At 43.9% G+C, this 21,947-nt stretch overlaps 2 protein-coding genes and 1 long non-coding RNA gene across 5 annotated transcripts; all 3 read right to left on the bottom strand.

The window, feature by feature from the left end:
* Positions 1–2,758: 2,758 nt before the first annotated feature.
* On the bottom strand, positions 2,759–4,427 carry LOC112890305. The gene is made up of 2 exons (XM_025957219.1): positions 4,412–4,427; positions 2,759–4,100 (listed from the first exon to the last, which is right to left on the bottom strand). Exons 1-2 carry the CDS (start codon positions 4,425–4,427, stop codon positions 2,968–2,970), a joined length of 1,149 nt encoding a protein of 382 aa, XP_025813004.1. The 3' UTR covers positions 2,759–2,967.
* A 403-nt stretch (positions 4,428–4,830) lies between these two features.
* Positions 4,831–8,024, bottom strand: LOC112888381. 2 transcript variants are annotated; one of them, XR_003227804.1, is made up of 4 exons: positions 7,528–8,024; positions 7,330–7,418; positions 6,479–6,532; positions 4,831–6,370 (listed from the first exon to the last, which is right to left on the bottom strand). It is a non-coding gene; the product is annotated as an uncharacterized LOC112888381 (long non-coding RNA). The 2 variants fall into 2 exon arrangements; XR_003227803.1 differs by having other exon boundaries at positions 4,831–6,532; positions 7,528–8,008.
* Positions 8,025–8,783: 759 nt separating this feature from the next.
* Positions 8,784–17,678, bottom strand: LOC112889532. 2 transcript variants are annotated; one of them, XM_025956226.1, is made up of 6 exons: positions 17,490–17,678; positions 16,575–16,692; positions 16,340–16,450; positions 14,381–14,501; positions 14,173–14,261; positions 8,784–10,240 (listed from the first exon to the last, which is right to left on the bottom strand). In XM_025956226.1, the coding sequence occupies exons 3-6, from the start codon at positions 16,394–16,396 to the stop codon at positions 8,942–8,944; spliced, it is 1,566 nt and encodes a 521-aa protein (XP_025812011.1). In that variant the 5' UTR covers positions 16,397–16,450; positions 16,575–16,692; positions 17,490–17,678; the 3' UTR covers positions 8,784–8,941. The 2 variants fall into 2 exon arrangements, with proteins under 2 accessions (XP_025812011.1, XP_025812010.1); XM_025956225.1 differs by having other exon boundaries at positions 16,340–16,692; positions 17,430–17,678.
* Positions 17,679–21,947: the final 4,269 nt, after the last annotated feature.

The raw sequence follows: 21,947 nt of genomic DNA on the forward strand, positions 1-21,947 counted from the left end.
CTGAGGAGTGCATCCAATTTGATTTCTACAAATTGAGCATAACTTTCTTGAGCTAGTGACTTGAACCATTATCTTTGAATAAAATCCACTTCTAATTCAAACCACCATCTTCACAATAAGATGCTAGAAAGATTGATACTTGCTAATATGAACACATACATGATCAAGATTCTTCAAGTTGAATCCAAAGAAAATTTCTTCCCCCTAGCATTGGTACCTCGGCACAAACCAATTGCCCTTCGCCAAGCTTAGTCCTGAATTCCAACTCTTCATCCTTGCATCACATAGAATTCCATATAGGTTTGTATCATAATTAAATCATCAATGGAAACCATTCTTCACAATTCTTTACAACTTATATCTTCTATTGATAGATTGTCCATTTCTTCACAAGAAATTCCCTTCTAGTGCTATGACTTTATCAACCAGCTTCATTTAGATATGAGAATAAATAGTTTTCATCGAACACGCAACTCAATCTATATAGTATTCATTGCTTGTCAATATTATCACTTTAATCATAGCCTAGTCACACGTCTTGTCATATGAACCTTTTATCTTTACTTTTAATATCTTTCATCACAAATATTCCATTGATATAAAAATTAATTCCTGCTCATATACTCAACAAGATCATTAGTTTTTTTAATCATGGTATCATTCTATTCACCAAAACCCACTTGGCGCCTGCCTAGATGCACTTTCAATTACAAGTTCTAAACCCCTCGCGACATCAATATGGATTCATACACCATGATTAATTAAAAGATCTAAATTATTCATTTCATAACATGATTGCATACCGACACCCGACCGGCTGCACGGTGCTCTAATGCACCATGTTGCAAAGCCATTTCTACGGATTAAATACTAATTACTCATTAACCAATAATTGAATACACAAGTCAATATAATTATTTTGATACTCTTCAGTTTGTTTAGACTTTCACAGAACTTTAACTGTTCAAGGAGATAGGATTAATTCATAATGAGTTGTCACATTCACAATTAGTCCCTTATCCTTGAACACATTCACAATTAGTCCCTTATCCTTGAACAGTTAGGGTTCATAACTTTGCAAGTGGTCCATTATATACATCATTAGAGTGTCAAAATAGTTCATTCAGAATACAAAATTAGAACTAAAATTGAATACACTCTCTCACATTTGTAACAATTATTGTAAAATAATAAACTAAATCACTTGGTAACTATATCTAAAAATTATTTATCACATATATAACAATAAATGTAACAATTATAAACTAAATCACTTGCTAACTACATCTAAAAAATATTATCACATGTACAAAATAATAATAAACTAAATCAATTGCTAACTATTTAAAAAAAATAAATATCACATGAATAAGAAATGATAACCTTTCTTTGCCAAAAAATTGCAAGAATTTCTCTCCCCTCCCCTCACTCGGCTGCCATGAATAGTGCTAAGTTCGTAGCAGCTCAGAGAGGGAGGTCTGGTATTTATAGGCGAGATATTAGTACCGGATCGTGGCACAACCCTGGTACTAATGGTCGCTCATTAGCACCGGGTCGCGCCACGACCCGACATTAATGCCCGTGGAACTATTGGCACCACGGAGCATTAGAACCGGGCCGTGGTATGCTCTTTCTGGACCGGCCGCCATTGTAATCGGTGTTGCTGGTACTTTTGGCCGGGACCGATAGGCCATTTTCTAGCAGTGGTGGTACCAATATCAAAGAAAAGACAATAATAATAGATTAGTATGCCTTTTATATGGATCAGAATATACTTAAAACTGATTTCTGCGCGAGCCGAATGGATCACCCATGGAAGCTAGCTAGCTTCCTGTCGCATGAAGTTAATATTAAGATTTAATTTGCGTTCTTTTTTTTCCTTTCCAGCTGAGCGGCCTTATACCTATGGAAGAGTTGACATCGATCGTGTACATGTCAATCTATAAACAACGATTTGGGGCTTGTCAATCTATAAACAACGATTTGGGGCTTGGGTAACAAAATAATAAGTATTTATCAGTTTGCCTTTCGTCTCATTTCTCTAAGAAGATGCAGGGGAGCTATCTACTTCGGAATCCCAGCAGCCACAAAGTTTGTTTTAATCTAAAAAAAAAGCTATCTACTTCGGTGCACAGGTTGGTTGTTGACATTGTAGCACCACGTCGCCTCGGAGAAGTAAGAGGAGAGAGACAAGGGTTTTCAATTTCATTTTTTCTTTTTCTTTGGTCTCCTGCAAATTAAAATAATCGGGATTCACAATATCTTGCGAAATTCAGATTCTTTGTGTCAAATTTGTGGCAGATTGAAATATCTTACAAGCTTATAGAATGCGTACAACGTGGGAACTTTGATTGAGCAGATCAGTCGGTTCTATGCCCTTGTAGATCCTTTTGGATGTTTGCTATCCTTTTATCCTTTTTTTTCTGTACATGAAAATACACACATGTGCCTCACTCATATTAATATATCATATGTCTAGAGGCACACTCAAAATGAACACACCCGGCTTGCAGGCTCTCGTCTGCGCATCAGACTAATTGTTACGGACTCGATAACAGAATGGGGAATTTGGGATAAAGGTGATAGAAGGAAGCAGAGTTGGGAGGAAGAAGACAAGAAGAACAGGGAAAGGTTCATACGATTCTTATTACTTGACTGGAAGCACAGGGCAGCTTTTTTTTTTTTGAGATTGAGATTGAACCAACAGCTGGGATTCATAGATCATCCGCAGCACAACCAACCCAACGCCAGCCCGGCAACAGCGGATTCAAACACTCACTCGCGTCTACTCACTCCTGGGTCGTGACACTAATAAGGCATTTGCAGATGGCAAGGGAAGTGGCAACCCAACACAAGAATGTTACTTTCAGTATTAGGTGAAAGAATGTCTACACCTATGCACCGGAAGGCGAAAGTCAACCCAATGCAAATAAATTTGCAAGCATGGTTGCAAAAAAAAAAAAAGAATTAACCTATCTCGCCCAACTGAGCAACCAGCGAAAGTGGACAATTACCACGGCGAGTCGGCGACACAATTACGCTGGCCGGCCTGGTAGTGGGGACTGGGAGGACGCACGCTGTGGGTTGCCTGGCCGTATGTTCAGGACCTCCAAACCTCTGCCCCGTAAGCAGCCACGGCCGTGGCAGCGAACAGTGCGATGCCTTGACCCGAGCCTCCTGGTTCTCCTGCTCCCGCGGGTTGTTGTCCCTGCTGCCGCGCTGACCATGGCTGGCGACGCAGTACTGGAGCAGCAAGCAGAGAACAGCTGTGATACCCAGGACCACGAAGGCCGCGGCGAAGGCCGCCGAGGCCAGCAGGCAAAGCAGGACGCAGTTGGCGAGCTTGATCGCCGCGACGAGGAACCGCCGGAATCGCAGGTTGGTGATCTCCGGCACCTTCTTCGACACCGTCATCACGAACATGCCAGAGATGGAGGTGGCGAACACGAGGAAGGTGGAGACGTAGGCGGCCCTGCTGACCGCGCTGGACGCCTTGGACGCGCTGAAGAGGACGCCGATGAGGCCGCCAAACGCAGAGTTGGTGACCGAGGAGGTGATCTTGGACGCGGCGTCCAGCTCCTCCCTGTCCTCCGCGCACGCCGCTTCCACGCCGCCACCGCCAGCACGGCGCCTCAGGTACCAGTGCGCCCCGGCGGCCGGCGGCAGGACCGCCACGACCACGGCAAGGCCGATGTACCGGTAGACCCTGCCGGGCAGGAGCGCCACCATGACGCTGAGCAGAGTCAGCACCGAGAGCACGGCGCAGGCGACGAGCAGGAGCGTGCACTTGGAGGCGGCGCGCTGGGAGCCGGAGACAAGGTCCTCGCGGAGGCGCCCGAGCAAGTTCAGGCTGAGCAGCATGAGGGCGTTGCCGCTGAGGAAGGTGGCGAAGGACAGTAACAGCGAGACGATGAAGCGCACATTCCCTGGGTGCTTAGCCTCCTGGGGGAGGCAGAGCCAGCCCAGCAGCACAGCCAGGGCGACGACGGCAGTGGCCGCGCCCAGCTCGAGGTTCTCCTTGTCCTTGGCTTTCTGGCATTGCTCCCTCCCAGCTTCTGCCTGAAATGCACGATACCAGCTGCTGTAGTCCAAACGCGTTGCTCAACCTGCGCACATGGACGCGTCAGTTAGTGCATTTATCATGGAAGGGCAAAAAAAAAGAGAGAATTTGTAGCCAAAGTTGAGATATTTTGCATTTCTGTTGTGGTTTTAAAATTTGTATGACCTTCTACATTTTTTGTAACAGTAGGATCAACTCACAAAAACTTAGACTTTGCACGAATTGTAATTTTTTATGCCTAGCAAAATCTCACGGTGTCATTTTACGTTTATAGTTTATATATATATATAATAAATTAAATAATTTCTTAGGCATTTAGCCTTTTCTATTATTTACGGCTCTAGCAATTGCCCACCCTAATTGGCATGCGGAACCTCACGAGTCACTGAAAGTAGGCCAGCTTGGCAAATAATTACTTTATTACCATACAAGAGTTAAATTGCTCTTGTTTATCAGGAATTATTAATTTTTGCAGCGCTCAGTTTATTTATAGGATGCAGCTGACCTGCGGCCGGCCGTAATATGGGTCGTCCGTACGGCCAACTTCCGTTTTAGGAAGGAGACAAAATTTGTATTGCCAATTTTCCTTCTCTGGCATGATAACTTCTTGTCCTGTCCCTACGTTATTTAGTGCACACTAAAAAGGGTTCTAGGCTCACATCTTGTCCGCGTAGAGTAAAATGGCATTAAATGCTGTCTATTGGATGTATTTATGGTATAAAAAACTGCTAATCAAAAGTTTTCTTTGCACATGTTGTAATTTTTTCATCTGGTCCATACCACGTAATTTGTAGCATTCTATACGGTGGTAATTCAAGTCAAAGGATACAATAAGCAACTTTGAGGAACCTCAGAAGCAAAGTTTTTATAAATTATGAGCACATTCGAACATGGATAAAAATATTTACAACAAGGGACTGTCATTAATATATAAAAAATAAAGTCTTCACGCCTGATCCTCTAGCACCAAACGCAAGCATGGGCTAGCTGCATCATTGGCTTTGTGTGTATAAAAAAATACCAAGCAACAAACTAAATCAGAACATAAAAATAAAAGTACGTGTGTTAGGATTGCACCAGCTACAAGCATATTTTTCCTAGCAAATAGCAACTGCAAAAATAAAGTAATAATCAGGTAACATATAGCGATTGAAAAATAGGTCAAATCAAAGAGCGATATCATGTCTCAGTTTTGGTAAGTTGTACACGAGCTAGAGAACTACAACTGTAGGCAAGCGATCAAAAAGGAACTACGAAATGCTCAATGAAAATTGCATATGAAGTATATTGTTTTGCATAGTCTAGAACTCCATTATTACCCAAGAGCTGTGTTATTGGTAAGATGGGATTCACATACTTCACTCTCACCTATGTTCTCCTCAGCAAGTAATTCTTCAGGCAAGGAGTTCAGTTTTAAATGGACAAGAACAAATACTTACGAAACTTTGATAATAATGGTTATACTCATTCACTAAAAAATGAACAGAACAAACTACTGCTCAGAAAATAAAAAGGATATGGTGGATATGGTAGGTATAAATTGAACATACATAACTAGACTGCATGGCATAGTTATACATGCCTACTTGTTGGATATAAAAGATACTTGCATGAGTCTGCTAAGTTGCCTGTATTATGGGATTCACAAACTAAAATTATTTACATAAAAATGCTTACATGTATGTGTTAAATTGTCTAAATTCTAGGATTCACTTAATATCATGGTTTAATTTGGGAGCAGCAAAATATGTTTGTTTTCGGTATTCAGAATAATATGGGAAAGGAAACTATTCTATACATTCAGGCAATTGGATTACAATGGCTTTTGAGAATCATAAATTATGTGAATTCGACAAATGAGTATTATTACTAACTACATAGCAGCTAGAACTAGCCAATCGAAAATGTCTCTCATAGCAAAAGGGGAACATGTAGCGAGATCATGCATATATTAAGATTGCATAGAGCATCTGTTACTAAAATAATTTTATAAATGGTATAAGCATGAAAAAAAGTAGTTCTAGATAATTTGTACACTAAAATAATCAAGTAACTTATAGTCCAGAAAATCACCAATCAAGCCACAAATAGTAGCATTGCATAATGATACAGTTGTACTGCCTAATTGAAAAGATGATTATTGTCTAATCATAGTGCATTGCAGCATGCTTTGGAAAAAAACATAAAGAATAATATACCTCAAATTTTGCAAATGTGTCATCTCTATACGCATCCAGCTTGATATAATTATTAATTTGTCTCATCTTCCATTATAAAATAGGACTTGGATAACTGAAGAAATAGATTTGTCTACATATAAAACAGGGTTTCAACTAACTGAAGAAAGAACTACCTACTAAAAAGCAATTATCTACCTAAATGGAGTAGTAGCTTTGCATAGTAGAAATTGTACTTTACCTCAACATGCTTGAATATGTATGTATGTAACCAAATCTGTCCTTCCCAGTGTACCTGCATAAATTAAAATTGATTCAGTCAGCAAAATGGAAAATCCTAAAAATACAGGGAAATACTCAAATCAAAACACCACAAACGCTATACTAGTCGAATTAATTGCTTGTTGATTTACCATAAGTTGCCACCAAATAAAACAACACTTTGACCAATGCAGAATAGAGCCTTTAGTCCTAACTGAGATAGTACTTTGTCTGATTAATAGCAGATTATTGCCTATGTACAACAAAAGTATTGCTTAGTATAATGATAACTTTTAGGAATTCCATGTGTTCAACCAATCACCAGCCTTTTAAATTCTGGTTTAATATCATAAGCAACGTGTCGTAAGCATTTTGATTAGTGTTCAGTAGTTATTTTAATGATATCACTAGAGCATCTCATAAGTTTAATATTCTCTATTCCAATGTGTTAGTCTATCTGAACACAAAAATACTAATCAAAAGATGGATAATGCTAATATGTGCCATGAGTCCCAACCTAAATTGTTGTCAAAACCAGGGAAAGGACAATGACTGAAAGAGCTATCTATGCTATAATTCATACTAATTGGACTGGCAAGTTTTCTTAATATCTTACTGCAGAAATATTCAAAGCAAAATGAAACCAAGTCACAAAACTAAATACAAGCTGGCAGGCAAGCCCAATCAGACTTCCACACATGTGGTCATTCAACAACTTTATAGGTGGGATGAGCACACATCTGCGATCCACAGACGCTCTAAAACTAACATAATCAGCACAAAAAAGGGGAACTAGAAACAAAGCATATGTTACTCGAATGCGTCACTGACCACAAGGAAGGCGACGTCCGTGTCGGCGGGCTCAAGCGGCGCCTGGTCCACATGCTCCTTCACCATCTCTCATTGCTATACAGCTTCTCCTGTACGCAATATAGAAGCAAGCGACGATACATGTAAGCAACACTTGGAACAAGCCACACATACATTTTCTCGAACAGGTTGTGGGCAGACAAGAGAAGGGAGGCGCACAGCCACCATGTCGAAGCTAAGGGAGAGGAGGGAGGTGTAGGCTTCCACGTAGATCTTGGAGCAGCTTCTCACGGCCTCGTCGTCAGCTATCCGGCCAAAAATCCCTGAACCCTAACCCCCAGCCTCAAAATTCCAGAACCCTAACCCAATCATGCCTCGATCTGAGAGGAGGAGGAGGAGGAGGAGGAGAACCTACATTGTCGCCGGCCGCCGGCCACGATTCCACCGGAGCTTGACGAACGAATCGAAGGATTGGGAGAAAGCGGCTCAGGAGAATGAAGATGTCAGTGTATATGCGTTTGTGTGAACAGCGGTGAAGAGGAAGATGCCTGGCCCCTCACGATGGAAAGGATAAGATCTTACGTGATGGCTGTGACGGATAGAGCCAGCCGTTCCAGCGAACAAAAATACAGCCGGCTTGAATAAAGTCATTACCTTATTTATATACTAGTACATGCTAAAAACTTGATTAATTAGTTATTTTTTCCAAAAAATGGAGAGTTCTTCGATCTCTACGACAACACACAGCCAGCTTATTATCACTTAACTTGCCAAGAGTTACTTTCATCGAGGGTTAAGGTGTCGCGTGTCACGTGATTTGTGAATATTTTGTGTCAGAGTGAATATTGAGAAGTTCAAAAATATGTATGTCGTTGTTTATAAGACTAGTCTCAATGTATAATTTTATTATAAAGTTATCGAGATTGAGAATTTGGTAACTGAGCCGGATGAGTATTACGTGGGTGAAACTACGCTCTTATCTCATAAAATTCTATTTTCTCTTTTTAGGTAATGATCTTGCGTACCTGAGACAGCGTGGTCGCCGGAGCCGGCCGCCGTGGCGTACTGTGAGGAGAACCGGTCATCGTCTCCGTTGTCGACGACCGCGGCCGGGATGGTAGGCGCGACGTCGGTACGGGCTGCACCTGCACCTGAACACATAGAATAATACAGGAGTCAAGATCGAACAGTTTTGCTTCTCCTTCCCTTCAATACGACCTCGCCGGAAAAGAAGTAGCTGGCAAGCGCACACCCTTAATAGCTGCTGCTGCTGCTGCAGTGAATAGAGTTGACCCGCAGAAACGAGAGAAAAATGAAAGAACAAAGGACCAGAGTTACCACAGGGAAGCCGCAGTTTCAGGGTCATGAATGATGTCAATCAATCATTGCTTGTAAATCATGGACAAAACTTGCCGACTTCTCATACTGTAACTGCCTGGACCCTAGCTATATGTGCATGCATTACGCGTGCACCGTTTGTTTGTTCCATGATCACTCGCTCGGGACATCAGAATTATATCAGATCGAATTAAAGAATACAGGATGCAGTAAGAAGCCATACTTAGCCGTCCATCCTTGTCATCGGATTAAAGAATAAAGAATACTACAGAATTAAAATGAGGTTCTTCATCGCCTACGACTTCATGACCACCACGCCATAGATGGCAAGCGCGGCAGCTGCAATCATCCCCAGGGCGGCGCAGGCCAGTATGTTGGTGGCCGCGCTGAAGCCACCCCTGGCCGGACCGCCCGACCGGAAGCTCATCAGGAACATGAGCCCGAGCCCTGACGCGAACGCCGAGGTCAGCAGGAACATGCAGGTCTTGTTCGCCGCCGTCTTGGCGTGGTTCCTGTCGGAATCCCCGATGAAGCGTCCAAAGATCGCCATGACTCCTCCCAGCGACCACGCGGTCACCTGCTTCCCTATGTCAGCCATCCACCCCAGCTGCTTCTCTCGGATCGGGTCCAGGTCAGCCGGCTGCACATCTTGCCGGCCTTTCTTCTGGCCTCTCTCCGGTTCGTCACCATCATCGGCGCCATTGGCAGGTGCGCAATGCTGGATGAAGTGGACGACGGCAGCGAGGGCCAGGGAGGTGAACGCGCTGAGCATGTAGAACCTGAGGACCACGAACGCCGCCGAGAATGCGGCAACGGCGAGCAGGCAGAGGAGAATGACGTTTGCGTGCCTGATCGCTCCGACGACGGACCGCCTGCGCAGCCTGCTCTCAATCTTCAGCGCCACCATCGAAAGAACCATCAGGAGAACGCTCGTCACGGCTGTGCTGAACATGAACATGACGGCAACATGGGTGCCGCGGAGGGTGTCGCCGGCGGTGTCTCCTGATTGCTTGTCCAGGGCTCCGAGCGTCCCGACGAGGCCCCCGAACGACGAGGCCATAAGGGCCCCGGTGATCTTTGAGTTGGCTTCCAGCTCCTTCTCCTGCTCCGTCGACTCGGTCGCGTCGTCCGGCTGCGCTGCTCCCTCACTCCTGCCGCTGTTCACGTACCAGTGGACGGCGGCGACGGTCGCCGCCACTAACGGGGGCACGGCGAGGCCAACGTAGAGGTAAAGCTTGAACGGCATGACCAGCAGCAGGCTGAGCAGTGTTACCGCCGGCAAGGCGATGCAGGCGTAGAAGAGGCACCGAGAGATGGCCCGGTGGTAGGAGACACGGAACTCCGAGGCCGCCCCCAGCAGCTGCACGCTCAGGAGCATGAACGATAGGCCGCAGACGCAAGAAGCGAACGCGAAGAACATGAGGATGTCGAGGCGCCAGTTGTCCGCCCCCTTCGCCACCGCCGAACTGAAGGAGAGACCGGGGAGCATCACGGCGAAGGAGAGGACGGCCACCACTGCGCCGAGCTGGATGTCTCTCTCGCCCTTGGCCGTGCCACGTTGTTCGTCCCCCGTCCCCGCGGAGCTTGTCTCATCCTGCAGAAGCCAAGTGCAGGAACATCAGTAAAGATAACAAAATCCTAATGCATCGATAGCTGCCAGTAGTCAGTATAATTGAGCTAGAAAAAGCTTACCACCCGTTAATTCAATTCAGAAGGAAGCTAGAATCAGAAAATGGCATGGCTGCAATAAAAGTATGTTCCAGGGTACATCATACTAGAACAGATAATTAAGAAAATCTAAAGTAGTTTAGAAAGTACGTCTCTAGTACAGTATTGTTGTTTTGCCCGTTATAACACTAAACATTTACCATAATACGATTGCGATATATATACCGGATAAATGCTACAGTACGTAGTAAAAATGTTCCATATGTGGAGCAACGGTGAGTAGCTGTTGTAATAAGCTACATGTGTAAGCAAAGAACTCAAGGCAGATGACAAACTATATAGTAACCTATGCTTTGATTAATATAACATGAATTTGTACCTAAATTACCAAATAGCTATCTACTAAAAATTAATACCTTTCTAGTCATAAACTATGGTACCTCTTAGAAAATTTCCAATGCAAGGACAACAAAAACCTCATAAAAGTATGTAATGGCCCGATCAATGGAAATAGCTCGGCATGGAACATAATAAAAAATCAACGAAGCCCAAACTAGGTCTATCAATGCAAAATCGTGATTTTGAATTGGGATTATAGATGCTTAGGTAGGATATTGCTTTCTAGGAATACTTTGATGCTGGTAGTTTTTCTATAAATTTGGTCAAAACTAGATAAGTTTGACTTCAGATGAGGCCAAAGTGATAAATAATTTGAAATGGAGAGAGAGTAGAACGTGAGAACTTGGACCCAAGGGGCGAGATAGTACCCAACATAATATTAAACTCTTCATAATTTAAGCGGTTTATAATTATACATTATTTTAAGGATAGAAAACGGCGATAAGAGGGTTGGATGACAGCCTAAAACTTCTTCTAGGAAGAATAAGGCCAATGTCTTGTAAGCATACACACCAAAAAAAAGCTCTTCTAGCAATTGCCAAGGTCACATAGTCACAAAAGTCCCACTAAGCTTAATTAGGAACAAAACTACAAAGCATTTTGCGCAATACAACAGCAACAGGAAAGGAAAATGGTCACAGATCGGAAATTTCCACTGCAAGGGTCGCATATTTCACCTAGATTGAAAATTTTCATCGCACGAGTCAGAATTTTGCTGGATCCGAAATTTACGACTCATAGGTTGGACTGGGCATTTTCAACAGCCCAAATCAACCCACGAGCGAAGATTGGAAAAATATATAACTTGATCAAATGGCCTATAAAAATCATAAAATTTAAACCATAGCCTCACAACAATATATAGTGTCTCTCTACTAAAGAGGAAGGATTGACCTACCTCTCTCTCTCTCACCCCTCTCCCTTCCTCACCCTCACATGAAGTCTCTTTAGCCTATAGCAAATGAACTAGGCTTTCTTGGATACTATTCAACAAGCCATATCCCCCTATATGTAGTATATATACTCCTAAAACGATGACCAAAATACCTCTCTAATTGCTGCAACGATACCTGCCCACACAGTGTATTCATGTACAAAATTTTGTACATTTCATATATGCATTGAACGCTCACGGCCTCTTCATGACTTTGTTTCTCATTGATGTAAGATTCATGATGACACCATGTTCCTTCAAACACGCTCCACTTGGTGCACTAGACGCGCCCTCAATGTTGAGGTCTAAAATAGAAAACCAAACCACCTAAAGTTTCTAAGCCCGAACGGTCAAAGCCAACTTAAACATGGTATTAGTGTCAGAGATCTCGACTACATAAAAGAATTACATTCAACTCCTATTACAACATTTGAGCCCTGAGAGAGCATGCAGATGAGGGGATGTGAGGGGAGTATTAAAGTAAATATGAACTGCCCACTTTTCCTATGAGCTAAACCTTTTGGGTTAAACTGGTTGGTGAATGCAATTAGGATCGGGTTTTACTGAGGCCCAACCCTATAATTTGTTTGCGACGATAGTATGGCAATAGAATACGATGATATAGTGGTGACTTGTGGAGGAGAAGAGGTCTTAGATGCGGGCTAGGGATTGGGGAAAAGGCTAGTGGAACCTAATCACAGTAGTAATTCATATGTGGTGAGAAAAGAATGTGTTCCCACTGAACTCGAATTACTGTAAACTCTCTTTGTTTTCAACTCAAAATTTCCTAAGCTTTCAACTCAAACTTCACCCTCCCGGCAATTAACTATAGCTTTCAAGTCAAATTCCCATATATGAAGTTGAATTCGATATTTCATATAACCTGACTAGTTGGAATTTGTGGATTGCATTTCAGTGCCTAGACGACCTGGACCACTACATATTGTCACATGTATCATGTATGTAGCCCAAAGGTCTAGGGGCTAAAATGAGAACCAAATGCAGATGATGGCTACTAAAACATTGTCACTACATCTCAAACATAGTATCCAAGCTTGACGTTATATTATATATCCAACCATTATTAACATCAAACTATAAATACTACAATTATTTTTGTCTTAAAAAAAGACGTTGTAGTTTACTTGAACAAAGTGGCATTGTGTTCAATAGTTGCATAATCGGTAAAAATATTTGGCTCACTAGTACAGAACAGGTGTTTCATTTTTTATATTTATCCTGGCTTGGGTTGGGCCCGGGACTAATGAAAGCATTAGTCACGGGTTAAGCTTGGCAGAGGGTGGAGGGACATATTTAGTCCCGGATGGAGTCACCAACCAGGACTAAAAGTTCCTCATTTATCCCGGTTGGTGCCTCCAACCGGAACTAAAGTCCCACAGAACCATTTGTCCCGCTAGAGCCACCAACCGGGATAAATTGTGGGCCTTTAGTCCCGGTTGGTGGCTCCAACCGAGACTAAATTTCATAGACCATTTTATCCCCTTATTCCTTCCCCGCCCGAACCATTCCTCCATTCGTGTTCTTTCTGTTCTTGGCTCGGGTGAGGGGTGGTCATGCTGTTAAAGCTTTTGATTTCCCCATCCATCCAAATTCTAAAGGTTAGAAACTTCATCCTATCATCTTCCATTGCTAGTGTAGCTCATTTCATAGTTTAGAAATAGAGATTTTGAGGTTTTTTAGATTGGGAAAAATGTTGGGGTTTTTTCGATTTATACACCATTTGAGCTCAAATTTACTTAAGGTTTGCATGTGTAGATGTGAGTTACTTGTATTAGTTGATCAAAATGAGTATATAGAGTAGAATGTTATTTTTTTGAATGTGGGTATACATATAGAGAGAGGAACACTACTTAAGGATTTTTTTGCAAATGGATCAGCCAAAGCGACACATAGTTCTCTCAGAAAAAAGAAACATCGTTGGAGTCCAGAACAAGACAGACGTGTTAGAGGATTATAATAAGTTTGTTGAGATTCCGCCTTTCGTGGTGAATACTGATCCATGCATCCTATTAGCCAATGAGCATTCTTCATTCTTGCGCCGCGATCATAACTAAAGGATATATATGAAGACAAAGTCTATTACTGTAATGGTACATGTACCAGTAGATGCTGATATTTTAGTTTTTGGGCAAGGTGAGCTCGTTCTCTATTTCTTTCCCTGGCACAACTATATATGAGCGTTGGGTATTGACGCTAGCTAGCAACGTTTCCCATGATGCGGAGTATGAATTTTGCTCCGTCTTGGTCTCGTCTTGTGGCTCGTGGAGCCTACTTCTTTTCCACTCAGCATGGATCCGGGATTCCAGGTCTCTTGTTTGCCAAGGCAGCTAGCTGCTGATTTCGGTGGGCTCCGGCCGTCACATCCGGCCTCCGGCGTCCAAGCGCCGCCACTAATCATGATTAGGTCGGATGTGCTACGGGCCGGTGGCCGCTGGCCGGCGGTGCTTGCTGCCTGATATTTCAGCAACCCAGTACTGCGAGGGAATACCAAGTATGCGGCGTACCTGCTGGTCTTGTGTGGCAGGTGCTCCTGATGCAGGCCTCTCCGTCTCCTCCGCAGCTCTCTCCGGCTCGACAGATGATGAACTCGAAGCTGCAATCGCAGTAAACAACTTACTACTATGTGGCAGTATATTCGTGAAATCCTCAGAGAGATGAGAAGTAGCTGGGTTGCGCATGAACGGCCAGCATCGTTGGAATTGTGGTCCTCACCCTGCCTTGGATCCTTGTCAGTGGGCACGGTCGTCTCGACTACGGACACCGGGTGCTCTTCCTTGATCTGGATCTTGACCTCATCAGCCATGGTCGTCGTGGTTGGAGCTTGGAGCTCTCCCTGCAGCAATTATATAAAATCGAGTTAGTTATAAGATAATCATAGAAGAAAGAGGTCAAACGAAGGTTCAATAATTGAAGCAAACTAATAAGGTTTCATGATGCTGAGGGAAACAAAAATCTAAGGTACGGTTCTAGTTTTTGTTAAGAAACGAACACAACAAGATGAAAACAAATTGGGTAATTCTTGTGCCTCCAGGTGCATATTATGCACACGAAATTGAAGTCCGAATCAAATAGGCCATCAATTAGGCTCTGAAAAATCAAGCACACGATCATGCATCCACACGCTCACAGCACGCGTCAAAGTGAAGTACCATGTTTTCCTTCTAACAAAATCATAACCATGCATGAACTGCACTCAAAACCACAATCAATTAGACCATAAATTTCATTTTTTTTTAAGAAGAGAGAATCAACAGATTGATTAACAGGCGAAGCTAATAAAAAAATTGAATTCAGTAGCTTCTGATCTATGAAGCGGCAACAAATTATAAAAAGGAAGGAAATTTGTAAGCAACATTACGCACTAACCTAATGCGATCCCTGCAACTTATCTTCTGTTGAGGAGGAGCAAGTTGGATCGATGATTAATACAACCAAGGCAAATCAACACATCCTATCGTATTGTGTGCTCAGGGGCGGAGCTAAAGCTTGCTATCATTGTTAGCTGACAACAACGGATTTTAGAAATCTTAGTGTAAAATAGTGTTCAAGTACTATATCCAAGGTTAATGGCACCAAAGGTTAATGGCACCGGTAAAAAAAGGATCGCTGGCTTCGCCCCTGTGTGTGCTACTTGTGATGGTCACGAGCCACAGGAAAATTACTATTTTTCATCAAAATAGTAAAATAACAAATCCTTAGCTATGAAGCTAGCCCGGCCCGCCTTCTACTTCCTGTGCGGACTTTTCTTCTATGCGTATGGCGATTGAATGATTATTATTTTGTCTAGTAGATGGGATATAGGGACCACATTGACGTCATGTTTAACAAACTAGTAACGCATGCAATGACGTAGGCACACGATACTGAATATCAGTAGAAAGGTAAGATCAAAATGAGATGAGGGAAAACATCCAATTGATTTCAGGAACCCCCTTCATACACACAACTAATTCAACAAAACATTTCCAGTAAATGGAATACGCTACTAAAATGTACCCCCTCTATTTTTTTACATGGCACATTTATTTTGTTCTAAGTCAAACTTGTCCACCTTTAACCAAATTTGTAGGAAAATATAACAATATCTATACGACCAGATACATGCACTATAAAAATATATTTCATGGTGCAATCAATTAAGCAAGTTTGGTATTGTAATCAATTAACTTGCTAGTAGTTTTGAGAGATTTCATCGATGGTCAAGGTGTCACGTGTCTTATGGTTCAATTTGTGAACATTTTGCGTCCACCAAATATTGAGAAGTTCAGAAAGACGCGTGCTGTTGTTCATAAGTTCGTAACAATTCATTAACAGCACGCAATCTCTGATCTTGCTGACCATGGTAACTAAACCAACATTCCCATGACCACCACCACACATTCCGTGATCCTGATCAGTACGTAGTCCTCTCAATCATGGCAGCTGCAGCCTGCAGCATATACGAGACGACGGACCCACTCTGAGCCGACAGGTTACTTCACATCACATGCTGGCTGCCTTGCTGACTTCCAAGTCAGTCGTCCACAAGGTGACACGGAGAGCAGCGGCACACATCCAAATGACCAGATCTTTAACAGTTCTCGCTCGTACAATCATGCGCTCGTTCAGTCTGCAGCCCCCTTTGTCCGTCACGCACGGATGCATTTCCGTAAAACTAGAAACCTGGCGTACCTGAGACAGCATCGCCGGAGCCGACCGCCGTGGCGTCTTCTTAGGAGAACCGGTCATCGTCTCCGTCGTCGACGTCGACCGGGATGGTAGGCGCGACGGTACGTGCTGCACCTGCACACATAGAATAATATAGAAGTCAAGATCGAACAGGCTAGGAACAGCTCGTGACCTTCTTGCAAGTCTTGAACCGCGTCGGGCTGGACCGCCCGTGCACCCTCTGCGTCGTGGTACTTTCCTGTGCAAGTCGATCGCCGTTTGCGGCCCACTGCTCCTTCTTGCCCGACGACGGTCCTCGATCGGCACGTGAGGATCGGTATGCAGTGGGCTAGTGGCTCCCAGGTGTTTTGCCCGACCTGAAATTAATTTTTGGGGTTTAGTTCCCACCAGTACTACTAAAATAGCATTGTCGTCTTCGTTGCTATTGAAAACTGGCAATCTATCTAGAAGAACACAAGGAATCCAGGGCGACTACTCGATCAGGCAATATCAGTAGCGTACCAAACTTGTATGCGTCTTGCAAAGATCTAGCACGCACCAACAACTCACGCTACCAAAAGGGCAAAAGGGAAGGTAGGTACTTCCTATGTAAGCATAGGTACTTGCATGCATACATCTTACAAAGATCTATCTGCTGCATCAGATCATCCCAAGGCCGGGAATGTCTGATAGATTTCTCAAAGTCGTTAATTGCACATCTATCTTCGCCGCCTAGCTAGCTAGTTATCACACAAAGCAGCAAGGCGCACGCCGCTGCATCGGTGCCTAGCCTCCACGGCCACCAGGAAAATTAGAACCGAGGAAACTAATAAAAGCTAGGCTATTGATCCCTGCCTCCTTAACTTGCAGCTACCCCGATGAAACGAGCGAGCACAGACACGAACGTGATTACGTGACGGCCGGCCAGCCACGAGACGGGGCCGACCGGAGAGGCGGCAGCTGACTGTGCCACACAGCTTTCATGGCGGCTGTGCGGGGGCGCAGGCTGGGGGAAGGCGTGGTTGCGGGCCTTGTCGGAGCACTACGACGTGGCTGCGCCTAACGTCGCGGATCGAGAGAGCTCATGGAAAAATCCAAGGGACATGGGAGTTACTTGTGTATGAGAGCAGAACAACGCATGGAAGGATGACACTGTCGTATATATGTCGTTCACCTTGAGATGCTTTCTTGTGTTGTGACCTAGCTACGAGCTAGGTCAGCATCGCCGCGCTCATATGGAAACCGGCGGAGCGCAGAGATTGCTCGCCGGAGTTCGACCGGGACCAAGGTGAGTGTGGTTAGGTAGCTAAGGTGAGTGTGGTTAGGTAGCTAGATATGACTCTATTTGTTAAGCAAGGTTGTGACCCCGTGAATGAGGAGAAGCTCGAGCGCTAGGAGACTCTTATAGAGTGAACCGGTGAACCAAAATTGCAGTTAGGCCCTTTAATAACGAAATATCCTATATATTTTTCCCCCTTCTTTTGAGAAACACGGTACATACACGGACACTTATATACATGTATGCACACTCACTCCTATAAAAATACGCACGCAACTTACCCCTATAAGCACCTCCGAGTGACTGAACCAGCAAATATCCTCGAGATGTTTATGGTGGCACAAACATATATACCGTGTATTTTTTTGTCGAGCTGAGGTTTGAGGTTACTATAATAAATTTAGAATGCTTTGTTGTTTAAGTTCAAGGTAGGAGGATCATCAAGTTTCTTATAAAATTTGGGTTGATTAATTAGCTTGATCGTCACATCCGCTTCCTATGAAATTGTTTTACATGTTTAATCTGGTAGCAGTCGAGAGAAATATATTCAGGTTTTGTTTAGACAAACATCAGTCAGGATGGTTGGCCGGTATGAGCGGCTCTTCATTAAAATTATAAGAAGAGACGTTCCGCAACTTGGCCCTCAGTATAAAGAACTACTATATTAAATAAAGTAATTAATTTATAAATACTAGAAAGGAACTACTTTTTGGGTGCTAAATTATATTTATTCTTCACTCTGTCTTTTAATTTGTTGACAACAATAATCTTATCGACCGTTTTCTAGAGGAGTAACTAGTTAGAAGAACTACGCATACAGCGGTTTGGCTGGGTCGTGCGCCTGCGCGTAAATGATCTTATCAAGAACGATTAATCCTTCTAACTAGTTAATAAACCTCTCTTTCGCTCGAAAAAAGACCCAGCATTACTAGAGGAGTGGAGCTCTAGCATTATTCCCTTCCAATAATCTTATCAACTGACGCGCTTTCTCCGTTGTTCCCGTGAATTGCCCAGCAGTGAGGACAGGACCAGGAGTATCGACCGCGTCGAGAACAGCAGAGCGCGAGTGATGACTGGGCCGGTGACTCCCCACCAGCCAGCTGGGCCAGTCAACACACGCACACACGGAGATGACAAGAGGGAGATCCATTAGCAACGATAGATAGATGCAGCAAGATCTCCCTCCCCCGGCGGCTTCCTCTGCTGCTTCCTTTCCGGGGAACACAAGCGCGTGCCACGACTGCCGCCATTCACTCGACGAAACACGGGAATGCATGTAGGCGCGGTATGCATCACAATTCACAAATGCATGCAGCTTGGTCGAGTGGTCAAGCTGCAGGAATGGAGATCGATCAAGACTACCCCAGCTCAGAGTCAACACATGGAGACAACAAGCGGCCGGCAACATCTCCCTGGACCGGGCGGCCTAATCCGAACCTTCCGCGCGATCCAATAATCGTCTTCTTTCCTTGGCGAGGAAGCAGGCCAGGGGGCCCGCCGCCGGCTCTCCGTCTTCAAACAACGCGGTGACGCTGCGGCGCGCGGCGTGTTGTCAGATCGAGGAGGACGCGATCGGAGTCGGAGGAGGAATCTACATTGCAAGCAACTAGTAGGTGCTGGCCCCGGGCCTCAAGAAGCGCGTTCCGGGAAACTAACTGCGGTGGAAACTGGGAGAGAACCACGCCGGCGGGGGACGTCGACAGGACGCGTTCGGAAACCATTACGGGCCGGTGGGCATCATGCATGCCATCAGCAGCAGCCTTTTAGGGAGAGCGGAGCACGTCGGAGCCGTGCTCTACTTTGCGAGAGAGGAGCCTGTCCAGAGGACATCTTGACCGGAGATACGCAAAAGCAGATGAATCAAATCAGAGTGAGAAGAAACGCTGATGCGGAGACTGCACCCATGATTATTATTGCAGATACTCTGGTGAATCCTTCAAATGTTCTGAATGGAGGATGCTGATTTATAGGACCCAACTAGCAATGCACTGTCAGTCGGACACAGCATGGAAGTGGTTGCTTCTTTATTGCTATGCAGAGTATTAGTTCGTATATAGAGCCAAAGCGTACAGGACGCCCTCTCATACTATAGGGACGGATTTGAAAAATAGGATAAGTAAAACCATAATATATACTAGCATAGTACCCGTGCGTTGCTACAGGTAATATAAATTTTATCCGGACCTTTATTAGACGATCAACTTTGTACTTGTACTCTTTCACTCCATGTACGGGTCGTGTTGTGACCGCGTAAGGCATTAATTGTTCGCGTTCCGATTAGAATTCTGATTGATTTGTTTCGGTTCCAATTAGGATTCCGATTGATTTGTCGGATTTCGATTGACGGATAAAAAAATTATTATTTGCTTAAGTAGAGATAGAGGTAGAGATTAGAAATGCATCAAATCCTGATCTACAGCTCTATCGATCACGGACTATGTCTAAAAGTTGCGGTTTTAAATAAGATGTTCTGGTTTTCTTAATACTCTGGTATTAGTTACACAACCACAAAACAATAATAGTAGTGAATATTTATGGATCAACATTCAAATTGTGTGCTAGCATTTGGTGCCCGGTTCTGCTAATTTTAATTTGTTCGTTGACGCCGGGCTTAGCTGGAGCGCTAGTTTTTCTAGAGGCACCGCCTCGTGTTGGGCCTTCTCGAAAGCTGTTGGTTGATCTTTGGTTTGCAGCTTTGTTCCCGTTACTTGGATTATTGACTTCATAACCGGCCGGGGGCACATGCGCAGGAAGGCACAGCGTATACATGTAGACACACATAATCCACTTTCAACACGGTTGGTGCAGGGGTGGACCCAGGAATCAGCCAGGAACCGGGCTGATCCATGGTTAACAGAAGCTCAAGTGTTTTGCCCCTTTGATATTCGTATAACTTTCCATAGATCTGTATTAGTGTTTTCTTTTTTTGCCTTGGACCAGCAAGCCGGCGCAGCCTGGGCAGCCCGGCCGGGTCCAAGATCAGCCACTAGGTATAGGTGCATTCGTTTTCAACTTTTTTTAGACTTCGTGTTTAGCTTTGACTAGAACAGTGTCCGTGCGTTGCTACGGGTAATATAAATTTTACCTGATCTATATGAGACCGCCAACTTTGCATTCTTTCATTCCGTGTATATAATATAAATTTTATCCGGACCTACGTTTGACCACGAACTCTATGCTTTTTCACTCCGTACACAGGCCGTGCCATGACCGCGTGAAGTATTGATTGTTCGGATTATGATTGAGATTCCGATTGATTTGTCTGGATTTCAATTCATTTATCCGTGTTCTGATTAGAATTCCAATTGACGGACCAAAGAATCATTGCTTGCTTTTAAAATAGTAGAGATAGAGATAGAAATTTAACAAATAATAACTAATAAAGTATTCCAGTTTTTAATTCTCCTGTTTAAATTTGGATCCGTTCTACTAATCTTGTTCGTCAACACCGCGCGTGCCGAGCTGGAGGGCTACTTCTTCCTAAGACCTAAGGCAATGCCGGAGCAGCAGTTTGTACTGCGCCTTCTCGACTAGGATTCTACTACGGGAGTTCGTTCATGCTTCTTGAGTTCAGAGGATGCTGAAACTCACCGCTATGCATGATGAAGCAACAAAACTATCATTAGTGTTTCATTTATCATTTGTATATATGTAAGCAAAGTCCACTCTCAACCCATGGTATTGGTACGTGTATCATTCCTAACTTTTCTGTTTGACTTCAGGTTTAGTTTACTTGACCATATAACAACTATAAATGATAAATAACTGGAATCTCAGATCTAGAGACGTGGTGCATTATTGTAACGTACTACAGAGCCCTGTTAGTCTCAATTATCTTTTCTTCTCCAGCGGAAGGAGATCGGAACCGTTTCTGCCTATAAAACGGCTAGGCCAGAACGAGCTGAGCAAACCAAAAGGAGATACCAAGAAGCAAGCCACAGAAACAGTAGACTTTCTCAGGAACGACACAATGGGGAGTAGTGGCAAAGACGGCAGCCGGTGTGGTGGCGCTGGTGGCCATCATCTTGGTGATTCTGCAGGTGGTGGCAGCTCCGGCGGCCATGGCAGCGAGATCACCCATGGACATGGGACCGGCTGGCACCCTCGTTGGGGTGTCCAACGAGAAGGATTTTTTAAGGGTGATGGGCAAGGTTTAGAAAAGAAAAACGACGCAGCATGCTCATTGGATGAGCCTCTCACTGTTATAACCGTGCTGCTCCTACTTGCTTGTTATTTTTATCGATGGATGACTGCTGAGGCCTTTACTATTTGCGCTGCCATCATGTATTTTGTTGAGGCCTTTACAGTTGAGAAAGAAGTAATCAAACGAATACTGGGCCCAAAGGAAAAATG

The sequence above is a fragment of the Panicum hallii genome, chromosome 4 (assembly GCF_002211085.1).
Source record: "Panicum hallii strain FIL2 chromosome 4, PHallii_v3.1, whole genome shotgun sequence".
Classification (NCBI taxonomy): domain Eukaryota; kingdom Viridiplantae; phylum Streptophyta; class Magnoliopsida; order Poales; family Poaceae; genus Panicum; species Panicum hallii.